The sequence below is a fragment of the Engystomops pustulosus genome, chromosome 3 (genome assembly GCF_040894005.1).
Source record: "Engystomops pustulosus chromosome 3, aEngPut4.maternal, whole genome shotgun sequence".
Lineage (NCBI taxonomy): Eukaryota > Metazoa > Chordata > Amphibia > Anura > Leptodactylidae > Engystomops > Engystomops pustulosus.
The window spans coordinates 24,531,311-24,545,540 of record NC_092413.1 but is presented as its reverse complement, the minus strand read 5'-3'; the positions used below and the strand labels follow the sequence as shown (position 1 = coordinate 24,545,540).

General features: G+C 42.6%; 1 protein-coding gene across 1 annotated transcript in view; it reads right to left on the bottom strand.

Moving 5' to 3' along the window:
- The window catches only part of MSH2 (mutS homolog 2), a 78,476-nt gene that overhangs the window by 19,371 nt on the left and 44,875 nt on the right, over window positions 1–14,230 (bottom strand). Inside the window, exons 9-10 of the mRNA XM_072140311.1 lie at window positions 12,892–13,015; window positions 10,332–10,482 (exon numbers count right to left, since the gene is read on the bottom strand). Of these exons, the coding sequence (XP_071996412.1) occupies window positions 10,332–10,482; window positions 12,892–13,015 (275 nt within the window). The remainder of the gene's footprint in view (window positions 1–10,331; window positions 10,483–12,891; window positions 13,016–14,230) is intronic.

Genomic DNA, 14,230 nt, shown 5'->3' with positions numbered 1-14,230 from the left:
CTCTCTCAGAATCATGCTTGTCCGATGAGGCAAGATGGAGCCCCAGACTTATAAAGATTGACGCCATCTTGTGTTTTTTCTTGGTGTCTTCTCACCAAGCTGCTTGCCTGTTGTCCTGTAGCCCATCTAAACCTTGTGCAGGTATACAATTTTGTCCCTGGTCTCCTTAGACAGCTCTTTGGTCTTGGCCAAGGTGGAGAGGTTGGAGTGAGATTGAGTACTTGGGATAGATGTCTAGAGAAGTCAAAACAGGTGAAATACAAGTAATAAGTGCCGAGTAGGAGGAGCTACAGGTAATGAATACCAAGTAGGAGGATTTCCTTAAAGAAAGATTAACAGGTTTGAGAGAGCTAGAAGTCTTGCTGGTTGGAAGGTGAAAAAAATATTTTTTTATACAGGCAAAAAATAAAAAATAAAAAAATCATACATTGGGATTTGTCGGATATTTTTTAGATTCTGGCTCTTGCATTTGAAGTGAAGTTATGATATAAATGACAGACCTTTCCATTCTTTGTAGATGAGGTGGCAATGTATCACATCCTCCACCATACAGGCCGTGGAGTGACGGAGCGGCAGGTGGCACCAACGCAGTTGAGTCCGCTTCCCCCCCCCCCCCCCGAGGCACAACGTGCATTTGTTTAATTTTAATAATTTAGCTATCGCTGTCATCGCTCCCTTCTATTGTTGCGTTACCATAACGAAGTCTCATTTGTGCTTTGTGGACATACTGTGTAAATAGCTATTGAGATAACACGAGGAGGGCTGGGTAATACACAGAGCACCTGGCATCCGAACAAAGCGAGTGCGCTCCAAGCAGGTGGCCGCGCAACGCCTGGGAATAATAACACCATTCTCAATTCACGCTCATTTGGAGTGAAATAACCTTTCCGAAGAGATACATTAATCACCCATTTACACAGTGTGTAGCCATCGGCCAAGTATTATTTGTAAGCAGACTGGTCAAATAAACCTATAGACTACATAGTCTTATCAGATCATCCCCCACCGCACCGGAGCTAATCCCTAATGTTAGACGACACTTCATAGTAGTTACAAGCAATGAGGAGGAACAGCCAGCTGCCCGGGGACAATTTATCAGCAGCGATGAGCAAATATACTTTTTAGGAATGCGTTTTTCCACCACATTACTAAAGGGAACCTGTCAGCAGAGATTAATGTAATAAACCAACCACAACCAGTGCCTTATCAAGCAGAATGCACCTTCTAGAACTCAATCGACATCTCTACGAGCTTCTATACACTAGTCGTCGGATAATCCTAGAAAACGGATACCAGTTCTGTTGACACAAGACCCCTGTGTACCCGTTTTGTTTGTTTTTTACTTTTGGGGTTCAAGATTTTTGAGACTAGTTAAACCGCAGGCAATCAGCTGCATACAATCTCCTGTTTAATGCTGAGCAGCCAATAGGAATCGGTTTATGTCCTGCTTGCCAGGAAAGGAGCCTCTGCAGTGACATGGCTGCGGCAGGGGAAGAAAGAAGAGACTGGAAAGTCAAGCTTTGGAAATCAACCACTATCAAGCAGAAGGCACCTTCTAGATTTCAATCCTTTTATGATCTATAGGAGCTTCTGCGGGGGAAACTAAAACCAGCTTTGTTGAAACCAGGCTCCCAGATTTCCTTATCACGGTTAGGGTTTTAGTCGACTTTTGAGACGAGTTAGTCTGCAGCCAATCAGCTTATCTTCTGTTCAATGATGAAGCAGCCAATCAAAAATCTTGACGAGTCCACAAGGAATTACGACTGAATGGCTAATCCTCATATAAGGTCATCAATAGTTGATACGGTGGGGATGGGAGGTTGTAGCTACAACTTCCAGGTGCTGCAGAGACACATTGCCTCTATTAATGAGGTTTGATTAGGGCAAAGTTGGCCCGAGTACCAATCAACAAGTTATGGCTCGTGCAGAGGTTACACCATCAATAGCGACTCCTGGAAAATACCTTTAACTTAGGAAGCTCTACAAGAGTATATGGTGTAAAACAAAAGGGTATCAAATGGTCGTTGGGTGAAGGATAGTAATGATGATGATGCTAACGATAGTGATGATGATGCTAACGATAGTGATGATGATGCTAACGATAGTGATGATGATGCTAACGATAGTGATGATGATGCTAACGATAGTGATGATGATGCTAACGATAGTGATGATGATGCTAACGATAGTGATGATGATGCTAACGATAGTGATGATGATACTAACGATAGTGATGATGATACTAACGATAGTGATGATGATACTAACGATAGTGATGATGATACTAACGATAGTGATGATGATACTAACGATACTGATGATGATACTAACGATACTGATGATACTAACGATACTGATACTAACGATACTGATGATACTAACGATACTGATACTAACGATACTGATGATACTAACGATACTGATGATACTAACGATACTGATGATACTAACGATACTGATGATACTAACGATACTGATGATACTAACGATACTGATACTAATGATACTGATGATACTAATGATATTGATACTGATGATACTAATGATATTGATACTGATGATACTAATGATACTGATACTAACGATACTGATGATACTAACGATACTGATACTAACGATACTGATGATACTAACGATACTGATGATACTAACGATACTGATACTAACGATACTGATACTAACGATACTGATGATACTAATGATTCTGATACTAATGATTCTGATACTAATGATACTGATGATACTAATGATATTGATACTGATGATACTGATGATACTAATGATATTGATACTGATGATACTGATAATAATGATATTGATACTGATGATAATAATATATAGCTCAAACAGTTCTGTTGACACAAGACCCCTGTGTACCCGTTTTGTTTGTTTTTTACTTTTGGGGTTCAAGATTTTTGAGACTAGTTAAACCGCAGGCAATCAGCTGCATACAATCTCCTGTTTAATGCTGAGCAGCCAATAGGAATCGGTTTATGTCCTGCTTGCCATAACGATAGTGATGATGATACTAACGATAGTGATGATGATACTAACGATAGTGATGATGATACTAACGATAGTGATGATGATACTAACGATAGTGATGATGATACTAACGATACTGATGATGATACTAACGATACTGATACTAACGATACTGATGATACTAACGATACTGATACTAACGATACTGATGATACTAACGATACTGATGATACTAACGATACTGATGATACTAACGATACTGATGATACTAACGATACTGATGATACTAACGATACTGATGATACTAACGATACTGATACTAATGATACTGATGATACTAATGATATTGATACTGATGATACTGATGATACTAATGATATTGATACTGATGATACTAATGATACTGATACTAACGATACTGATGATACTAACGATACTGATACTAACGATACTGATGATACTAACGATACTGATGATACTAACGATACTGATGATACTAACGATACTGATACTAACGATACTGATGATACTAATGATTCTGATACTAATGATTCTGATACTAATGATACTGATGATACTAATGATATTGATACTGATGATACTGATGATACTAATGATATTGATACTGATGATACTGATAATAATGATATTGATACTGATGATAATAATATATAGCTCAAACATTTTAACTAAATATCCTGCTTCATAATATATTTTATTCCATCCAGAATGACTCCTCTGCAGAAGGCTACATATACACTAGTCCTGTTAGACAGCTATGACAGCTGCTCAGTATCTGTGATCTTCCAGAAATGTGTAAATGAAATATCAGGTCAGCTTGATATCATGACCCACCAAATGACCTCCCGATGAATCACAAGAAGGAATCGGCCGCCGTTAAAATGAATAAAACGGAATAAACCCTTTAATATCCAGTAATGGCTTCTCTTTATATGTGTTTCCAACTTCACAGAATACAATGACTCATTTTGGATGTACTTCCAAAAGGAACAAACTCAAAAGCAACCGAAGGGCTGAGCTAACATCTAAGAGGAGAAGCCGTCAGCAACGCTCCGGAGCCTTTTGTAAGTAGCAGACAAACTTCTACAGATATTCGTGAAATCTAAATGTGCATCAAGATGTAAAATGCATCAAAACTTAAAATAATTTAGCTTTAGATAATGGAAAAATTGTAAGAAAAGTAAAAGGAAATCTACCACCAGGATGAAGTATTGTAAACCAAGCACACTGCCACACTGATGTGATGCACCCTCTGGCAGGATCTGCTCTTCTTTTACCTTCTTATGCCGTAATTTTTCGAAAAAGGCTTTAAAAATTATGCAAATGATCCATACCTGTAAAAGGAGCCCGGAGCCCCTCAGACTCATTTGCATTTTAAAGCCTTTTTTGGAAAAAAAAATGGCATGAAAAGGTAAAAACAAGGTAAAAGAAGAGGGGACCCTGCTAGAGGGGACACACAGCAGTATGTGAGTGTTCCTCGTTTACAGTAACACCAATAACTTACAGGTATCCAAAGGGTGCGGGTCACACGGTGCGTTCTTTCACAGTTCTTAGTGTGTAATGTGCGCAATGTTGGCGGCAACGTAATTAGGCAAATTTACTCTTCTGAGCTGTTGTGAGGAGTATGATAATGCATGTGTAAGACACCATGTGTAAATGCACCCCGAGGGTACTTGGGGTGGGTCCCGGCCCAATCGCATATGAGCCTCTAAAGCTTCTGGTTACTGATAGCATATCGTTTGCATAGAAATGCACATATGATCGCTCTGCTAGCGTTAGTTGCGACTGCACCCTAAAGCAGGGGTCGGGAACCTATGGCTCGCGAGCCAGATGTGGCTCTTTTGATGGCCGCATCTGGCTCGCGGCCAGGGCCGCATCCATAGATCGCGTTCAAAAAATTTACTCATTTAAAAAGGCCCCGAGTGTATAAATGAGCTTGTGGCTTCTCTCCTCCCTCAGTCCTGGCAGACACTTACGCCCGAAGGATGGTCATGTGACCGGAGCCAGTAATTGTGTACATACCGTTGTTGCTCCGGTCACATGACCACGAGGTCTGCCGGGATTGAGCCTCGCGCTGCTGGAGATGTCCCTCACCCTCTTCTGCAGCAGCAGCCGACTGTGTGAGGAGGGGGGAGGGGCTGAAGCTCATGTCTGCCGGGATCCAGCTCAGAGAGCAGAGCCTGAGCTTCCTATGCAGCCTCTGTACAGACCCCTGCACTGATATCCTGGGGGATTTGGGATCTATTCAGAAGATGTAAGTGTGTAGAAGTAACTGTCAGTGTGTATTGTGCTGTGTGTGTGTGCAGTGTCAGTGTGTGACATGTATTGTACTGTGTGTGTGCAGTGTCAGTGTGTGACATGTATTGTACTGTGTGTTTATGTGTGCAGTGTGTGACATGTATTGTACTGTGTGTTTGTGCAGTGTCAGTGTGTGACATGTATTGTACTGTGTGTGTGTGCAGTGTAGTGTGTGACATGTATTGTACTGTGTGTGTGTGTGCAGTGTCAGTGTGTGACATGTATTGTACTGTGTGTGTGCAGTGTCAGTGTGTGACATGTATTGTACTGTGTGTTTATGTGTGCAGTGTCAGTGTGTGACATGTATTGTACTATGTGTTTATGTGTGCAGTGTCAGTGTGTGACATGTATTGTACTGTGTGTTTATGTGTGCAGTGTGTGACATGTATTGTACTGTGTGTTTGTGCAGTGTGGTGTGTGACATGTATTGTACTGTGTGTTTATGTGTGCAGTGTCAGTGTGTGACATGTATTGTACTATGTGTTTATGTGTGCAGTGTCAGTGTGTGACATGTATTGTACTGTGTGTTTATGTGTGCAGTGTGTGACATGTATTGTACTGTGTGTTTGTGCAGTGTGGTGTGTGACATGTATTGTACTGTGTGTTTATGTGTGCAGTGTCAGTGTGTGACATGTATTGTACTGTGTGTGTGTGTGTGCAGTGTGGTGTGTGACATGTATTGTACTGTGTGTGTGTGCAGTGTGGTGTGTGACATGTATTGTACTGTGTGTGTGTGTGTGTGTGCAGTGTCAGTGTGTGACATGTATTGTACTGTGTGTGTGTGTGTGCAGTGTCAGTGTGTGACATGTATTGTACTGTGTGTGAGTGTGCAGTGTCAGTGTGTGACATGTATTGTACTGTGTGTTTATGTGTGTGCGGTGTGTGACATGTATTGTACTGTGTGTTTATGTGTGTGCGGTGTGTGACATGTATTGTACTGTGTGTTTATGTGTGTGCGGTGTGTGACATGTATTGTACTGTGTGTTTATGTGTGTGCGGTGTGTGACATGTATTGTACTGTGTGTTTATGTGTGTGCGGTGTGTGACATGTATTGTACTGTGTGTTTATGTGTGTGCGGTGTGACATGTATTGTACTGTGTGTTTATGTGTGTGCGGTGTGACATGTATTGTACTGTGTGTTTATGTGTGTGCGGTGTGACATGTATTGTACTGTGTGTTTATGTGTGTGCGGTGTGACATGTATTGTACTGTGTGTTTATGTGTGTGCGGTGTGACATGTATTGTACTGTGTGTTTATGTGTGTGCGGTGTGACATGTATTGTACTGTGTGTTTATGTGTGTGCGGTGTGTGACATGTATTGTACTGTGTGTTTATGTGTGTGCGGTGTGTGACATGTATTGTACTGTGTGTTTATGTGTGTGCGGTGTGACATGTATTGTACTATGTGTTTATGTGTGTGCGGTGTGTGACATGTATTGTACTGTGTGTTTGGTGTGTGTGCGGTGTGTGACATGTATTGTACTGTGTGTTTATGTGTGTGCGGTGTGTGACATGTATTGTACTGTGTGTTTATGTGTGTGCGGTGTGTGACATGTATTGTACTGTGTGTTTATGTGTGTGCGGTGTGTGACATGTATTGTACTGTGTGTTTATGTGTGTGCGGTGTGACATGTATTGTACTGTGTGTTTATGTGTGTGCGGTGTGACATGTATTGTACTATGTGTTTATGTGTGTGCGGTGTGTGACATGTATTGTACTGTGTGTGCGGTGTGTGTGCGGTGTGTGACATGTATTGTACTGTGTGTGTGTGCAGTGTGGTGTGTGACATGTATTGTACTGTGTGTGTGTGTGCAGTGTCAGTGTGTGACATGTATTGTACTGTGTGTGTGTGCAGTGTGGTGTGTGACATGTATTGTACTGTGTGTGTGTGTTTAGTGTGGTGTGTGACATGTATTGTACTGTGTGTGTGTGTTTAGTGTGGTGTGTGACATGTATTGTACTGTGTGTTTATGTGTGTGCGGTGTGTGACATGTATTGTACTGTGTGTTTATGTGTGTGCGGTGTGTGACATGTATTGTACTGTGTGTTTATGTGTGTGCGGTGTGTGACATGTATTGTACTGTGTGTTTATGTGTGTGCGGTGTGTGACATGTATTGTACTGTGTGTTTATGTGTGTGCGGTGTGTGACATGTATTGTACTGTGTGTTTATGTGTGTGCGGTGTGTGACATGTATTGTACTGTGTGTTTATGTGTGTGCGGTGTGTGACATGTATTGTACTGTGTGTTTATGTGTGTGCGGTGTGTGACATGTATTGTACTGTGTGTTTATGTGTGTGCGGTGTCAGTGTGTGACATGTATTGTACTGTGTGTTTATGTGTGTGCGGTGTGACATGTATTGTACTGTGTGTTTATGTGTGTGCGGTGTGTGACATGTATTGTACTGTGTGTTTATGTGTGTGCAGTATTAGGCCACATGCACATGTGAATTTTGCAGTGGGGTGATAACATCTGATAACAGTGGGGTGAATGGTACTTATCTCGCCACTGTCCATCGTAAGTGACAGTGTGGGATGCAAAGATGACAGGTCTTACTCCTACCGTCTTTGCATGTATGAGGAGGTTCTGCAGCAGCTGAGGCTTGTGCGTAACAGTGTTCCTCCCTGCTGTGCTAAGCCACCACTGGACAAAAACAATGGTATTTCCCTGTAAAATAAAAAACTAGATAATTTACATTGGAGCTTGTGATGCTTGACATCTCTTACAGGACTCTGGCTTCTTCTTTTTAATGGGCATGACTGGATCTGGCTTCTTCCCACCTGATGAGAGATGCAGCTTTCAGGCGTGCGCAGAAGTAGGAAGAGTGCTGGGCGAGATGTCCTGCATCACAAGCGCAAATGTAAATTATCTATTTTTTATTTTAAAGGGAATTACCATTGTTTTGTTCCAGTTGTGACTTAGTACAGCAGGGAGGAACACTCCTTGTTGTCCTAATGATTGCTGGAGCGATTGTTCTGTCAGTGACCCTTTAAACATATGGTACGGCTCTCGCAGAATTATATTTTTAAATATTTGGCGCTTATGGCTCTCTCAGCCAAAAAGGTTCCTGACCCCTGCCCTAAAGGCACACGTGGAGTTTTGATCACATTTTGAAACGCATTACAACAGCCGAGGAGAGGTGATTTGCCTAAATGACATCACATTTAACATCGTGTATCGTAAACACGTGTTAACGACATTTTGTCAACATATTGTTAACGTATGTGTTTATACTGTGTTTCGCAAATACTAATGTTAACAGTAATGTAATTAGGCAAATGACCTCTCCTAAGCGGTTTTAATGCGTTTCAATACACAATGAAAAAGCAACCAAAACGAAACCAACGTCCGACCGCGCCCTAAAAGAGAATGTGAGAGGAAGGGGCGTTACAAGAGTCGTGTTATGCAGTGCATACAGCAGGAAAACGAATGATCCGGTTTCTTATTAACTTAATGACTTGGCTACAAAGGCGGATTGCACAGTTGAGCTCTTGCTTGGATATAGCAATGGGGGCTTTATTCTGTCTGGTCATGGGGGGCAGTTTTATCGAAAGTGTCGCAATGTTCAGTTCAGAGTAAGACTAGACAGTCTAATGCCGCACAAAATTCGTACGAGTCTGATACTGGAGTAGTGTCAGACTTGTCGTTTACGTATTAGTTTATGTCTAGTTGTACTTTGCACCTTCTATTAGCTGACGCAGCGAGACTCCACTGTGCAATCCGCCTTTGTAGCGACGTCATTAAGTTAATAAGAAACCGCATCATTTGTTTTCCTGCTGTATCCACTGCAAACTTTGGAACACGACTCTTGTAACGCCCCTTACTCTTGTAAGGGTGGTGACACACATGGCTTTTTAATTCCAAATTCCGATCTGAAAACGCAACAAAAAAAGGCCCCAAAACGGCCTAAAAATGCCATGTGTGTCACCACCCTAAGGGTGATGGCACAGGGAGCGTTTTGAACCTGTTTGGAATTGGAATAGCTGGAGTGATTTGCCTAATTAAACAGCTGTTAACACTTGCGTTAACAGTGCGTTAACAAACGCATGCGGTAACCGCAATGTTAACATACATGTTAACAACTTGTTAACAGTAGCATTTTGTAAACACACGTGTTAACAGCCGTTTAATTAGGCAAATCACTCTTCAGCTATTCCAATGCGGTTTTGAACGCATGCGGTAAACACGTCGTGTGACTGCACCCTCAAGGGCAAGGGGCCAAAAAGAAAGTATCTAGCAAGTTGCACCTTCCATGGTCAAAACAGGTAACAGCTGGTAGTATTAGAGGAGGTCAAGCACCTGAAAGGGTCAAATTATCAATATAATGTAATTATAACCATTACATGTTGGATGAGGTTTGTATTAAAATCCAATTTTGTGAAAAGCCAACAACTAATCCACCCCTAAGGCCCCTAACGGCACATGTAAGCAGTCCACATGCGTTGACCGGTTTTACCAATTATCTTACTTAAAACGGGTCAAAAATGGATGCAATTTCAAAAAACTCACGCGTTTTTAAAAAACACATCCGTTTTTTTTTAAGGACTTCTTAAAAACGTCCCAAAAACTAGTTCAAAACGCCACGTGTGCCGCCGGCCTTGGGCTTCAAGCAGCGTTGTTGTTTTGGGACAGGTAGGACATGTCCACTGTCTTTCTATGGGCTCATAGTCTGTCCGGAACAACAACGTATGGAGCAGGGTCTATTCCTGCCTCGGTCCTTTTCTATCAGGATGTGAGTGGGGTCACAAATAATGGAGCACGAGTCCACTACTTGCGTCCCCGATAAAAGCACAAGCTCAATCGTGCTTGGTTTGATATTGTTTTTCGTGCATTAGGCTTGCACAAACTTGGGCTGTGCTACACCCCCTGGTTTGGTGTTTAACAAGCTCAATCGTACTCATAGCCTTATAAATAGACAGAAGGTAATCGCATCTCCAGGGCGTCTACGACAACGGACCCTTTAGACACGTACACAGAAGCTGTGACATCAGTATGGCCAGAACCGAGAGGACAGAGGACAATACCTGTTGGAGAACCTCACTCCGTTCTTCTGGATATCAATGGTGGTGAACTTCTTGTTGTTCCTCAAAGCCTTTTCTTCTTTGCAGGTCACTCGGAAATAGTGACCAAGCTGTGCGTTGGATTCCAATTTTATGCTTTTCCCTGGATCCAGACCTACATGTTGGAAGACACATAGTGGAAGCTGTCACACTGATATCACCACCAGTTTCTACCTCCACCAGAACACACATTTTTGTCATTTCAATTCTAAGTTTTCAGCATCCATTTACTTTTGCCCTTATACGCAGCCAATTAAACAGATCATCTGACAGGACTGATGCTCCGCAGCGCAGGTCTCCGGGGAATACGGTATAAGGTATTGAGAAGTCACAGCCAAATGTGCAATGAGAAGGGATGTTATTTTACCGTCTAGCGGGCGATGCCTGCGCTGTCAGGAGCCGCTGATGTGCACAGACTTGTAGCCTCTATTAATCCACATTAGTGAGAAGACTCTGAAATCCATAATTAAACTAAATAAAGTGGTGAATTGTGAAGAGCTACCGAGCAGCTGGCAATGACAGAGCTCGGGGGTGAAGCTGGAGTCAATGTACGAGCCGGAAGATTTATAGTAATTAAAGGGATATGATCGGGAGGGGGTGGCTTGGGGTGATGGTCCTCCACGCCCATTGTATTACAAGGCCATCAATTAAGTGTAGCGCCCGCCGGCAGTGATAATCAATTGAATGCCATCTCCTTGCCCTCCAGAGTGCTCGTTATATGAATCCCAAATCTTACCCTCCTGGACCATCAGCCGCTCTATGTATCTAGACACAAAGTAGCCTTGCTTAAGCTGCAGATTTAAAAAAATAATTTCTAAAAAAAAGCTCAGCTCTCCAGCTCAGTTATTCTTTGATTTGCCCAATATATACTTTTAAGTGGGAAAGAAATGAAATCACATGCAAATTGAAACAAATCTGAGCAGTCAGCTCACTCACGGCAGCCATAGCTTATGAAACCGTCCTCCCATCGTAGCAGCTCGGTGCACGGAGCTCCATCCCGTGTCGGGACGGAAACCGTAATCAACAAACCAAAACAGCAGATCCAGCACTCGGGGAAAGAAAAAAAAAACACTTAAGACGTTCAGTTTATTCCATCTCGGGTAAAAATCACACAATGCGCATGAGTCTCCATTCAGTTCTCACTCCTGGTTCGAAACGCGTCTGTAGTGTAATGGTGCACTTTATGTGATTTTACTCAAAATGTAACAAACGGAATGTTTTCAATGTTTTTTTTCCCGAAAGTTGGATGGCTCTTTTTTGTAGATTTTGCTACTACATACTTAGGCCTCATTCACACAACTGTGTACTGGCCCAGACCAGGTTTGAGGAGGGAGGTTGAGTGAGCACACCTCACCACTCCAGTCACATTGAAAGACAGGTCCTATAATCTGCACCGCGGCCGCCCCGGTCACGATGCGGTGAGACACTGGGGGAATTCATTAAGACTGGCGTTTCCCCTACCGGTGTTCCAGAACCTGTATCTACTAAAAGGCTCCACCTTTTAGTAGATACGGTTTGAACTGGCTATGTTTTTTGCCATAGTCTCCACTGGTTTTCCAGCAGAGACTATAGTAAATCTGACGGGCCAGGCGTTCATGTACCTGCCTGTCGCACAGTGTGCTGACCATACTGCGATTGGGTATAGCCGCATATTGTGTGGTCATATCACACGTCATTTCATTTATTATTGTGAGACAAATCCAGGTTTGGAAAATTCCAAAGAGAAGGCATCATAAAAATAATAGTATTATAATGCATCAGTTCTGTGTTTTTTGGCTCACTAGAGGCCAGACAAAAGTGTGAACTGGCCCTAAAGTTTTTCAAAGTCCTTTAATCTAGAGCAGTGATGGCAAACCTTGGCCCAAACTACTAACCAAAACCCACTTCTCGCAAAGAAGCAACATGCTATTTTAAGCTATAACTTGCTGATCCTTGCTCTGTCACAGCTTTTAGCCGTATTGGCATCCCAAGGTCAACAATACAGTAGCAACAAGGGGAAGAAATTCAGATTATCACTGTAGCTTCCATCCAGGGTCTCCAGAATGAGAATAATCCTGGGACCCTGAGTGGGAGCTCCAATGATAAGCCAGCTCTCCTAACCTTCTCCCTCCTCTGGTTGTCCCAGGCAGCCAAATATGTACCGCTTTAAAATAGCAGTTTGCATGGCAAGTCCTGGGCTTCCTTGGCTTACATCAGAAGGCCTTGAGTCCTGTCTAGTGAATTCAGTCCTGGGGTAATGAGCTTGGTGCCCACATAGAGGTCACCAAGTGACATCTCTGGCACCCACGCTCTAAGTTTGCCACCACTGATCTAGAGGATAAATAATTAGTTCTTGGTGGGAGTCTCAACGGGAGGAGCCTTCCATCCTGAAATGATAGCTCTTCAGGTATAACGCAACCCCAGAAACAGCCACAGACTAAGGGTTCATTCACATGGCCGTCCTCAGGGACCGCGTGTGAATGCACCCTAAAAACGCAGCCGTTTCTAGAAAGACCTCACCGCTTCCTGCGCACACACTACTCACCAAGCTCTCTGGCCGCACTGTTCAGAGTAGATTGCATGTTTTTCTCAAGCTCGTCCATCTTTTCTCTCAGTTCGGTCAAGTTTGGGTCAAAGGAAGCTTTCACAAGAAATTCATGATTTTCTACCTAGGGTAAAAATATTATATCCAAAGAACAAGTAGAACTCAATATTAATATTAACATAATAAAGTACTCAAAATAAACGATTTCTTAAACAAAATATTCGTTTAAGATATATACACGTATATACAAACATATATATGCATATATTATCATCATCTTCAATTTTTTTTTAAATGTGTCAATTTCAAATTGCAACAATGCATGAACATACAGTTCTATCTCTTCCTGCCCTCTGCCCGTCCATGGTTTCCCACCTCGCCCCATCTATATGATAAAAGCTGGTGTTGGCGGGAGGTCACCCTGGCAGTAGTGGTACACTGAGTAGATGGTGATTTAGTGTAAAACCCGGCGGCGCCAATTGGGAAAAACCACCACAGAATTCTGCGGACAGCTTGTAAATAATGGATTATACAGTATACACTGGGCCTGGGCCCTAGGTCACCGCTCCTGCAGCGGCGGATCGCTGTCATAAGGAAGTTGCCGGCTGTGTTCTTGTGAACAATATATAAATACATCGAAAATATAAAAATTTATGGGATGTTGAAAGAATGGGAGAACGATACAATATTTATTTATTTTTTTAAATTTAAACCATTTTTTGAGAATATTGAGCAAGAAAAAGACAGGAGGGTGAAGGGATTTTTAACGACCATCAAAATATTGTGGTGAATATCACAAGGGATCAAGTTAAAATTGCGGCTTTAGGACTGATACACTATCAAGATGAAAGTGAATTTAAGAGAATCAAAAGAAAAAAAGTTATGGGGTGTGGGAATCAAAAAATGTATTTACAAATTAAATATACTTACTCTGGGGCACCAGTCAGGGGGACCCCTCACCGTGGCCACCAGCGAAAGTAAGGGGGAACCCCCTCGGTGTGGCTGTCAGTGCCATAGAGTGGGGGAACCCCCTCATTGTGATGGTAAGGAGGCATGATGCAGTGGGCAACATGAGAGGAACCCCGTCGTAGATAGTAAGGAGGGTCACCCTCGCAGTGGGCGCCAATACCAGTCAGGGGGGCCCCTCACTGAAGCTGCCGGCACCATAAGAGGGAACCCCCTCATTGCAGACACCTGGCATATTAAGGTGGGCCCCCTTGCAGTAGCCGTCATGACGAATTCCAGTTGTAGACACCGGCAATAGTAAGGAGGGACCCCTACAGTGACCACCGGCACCAGACATGAGGGACTCTCACCAAACCCAAATCCGTGAATCAAG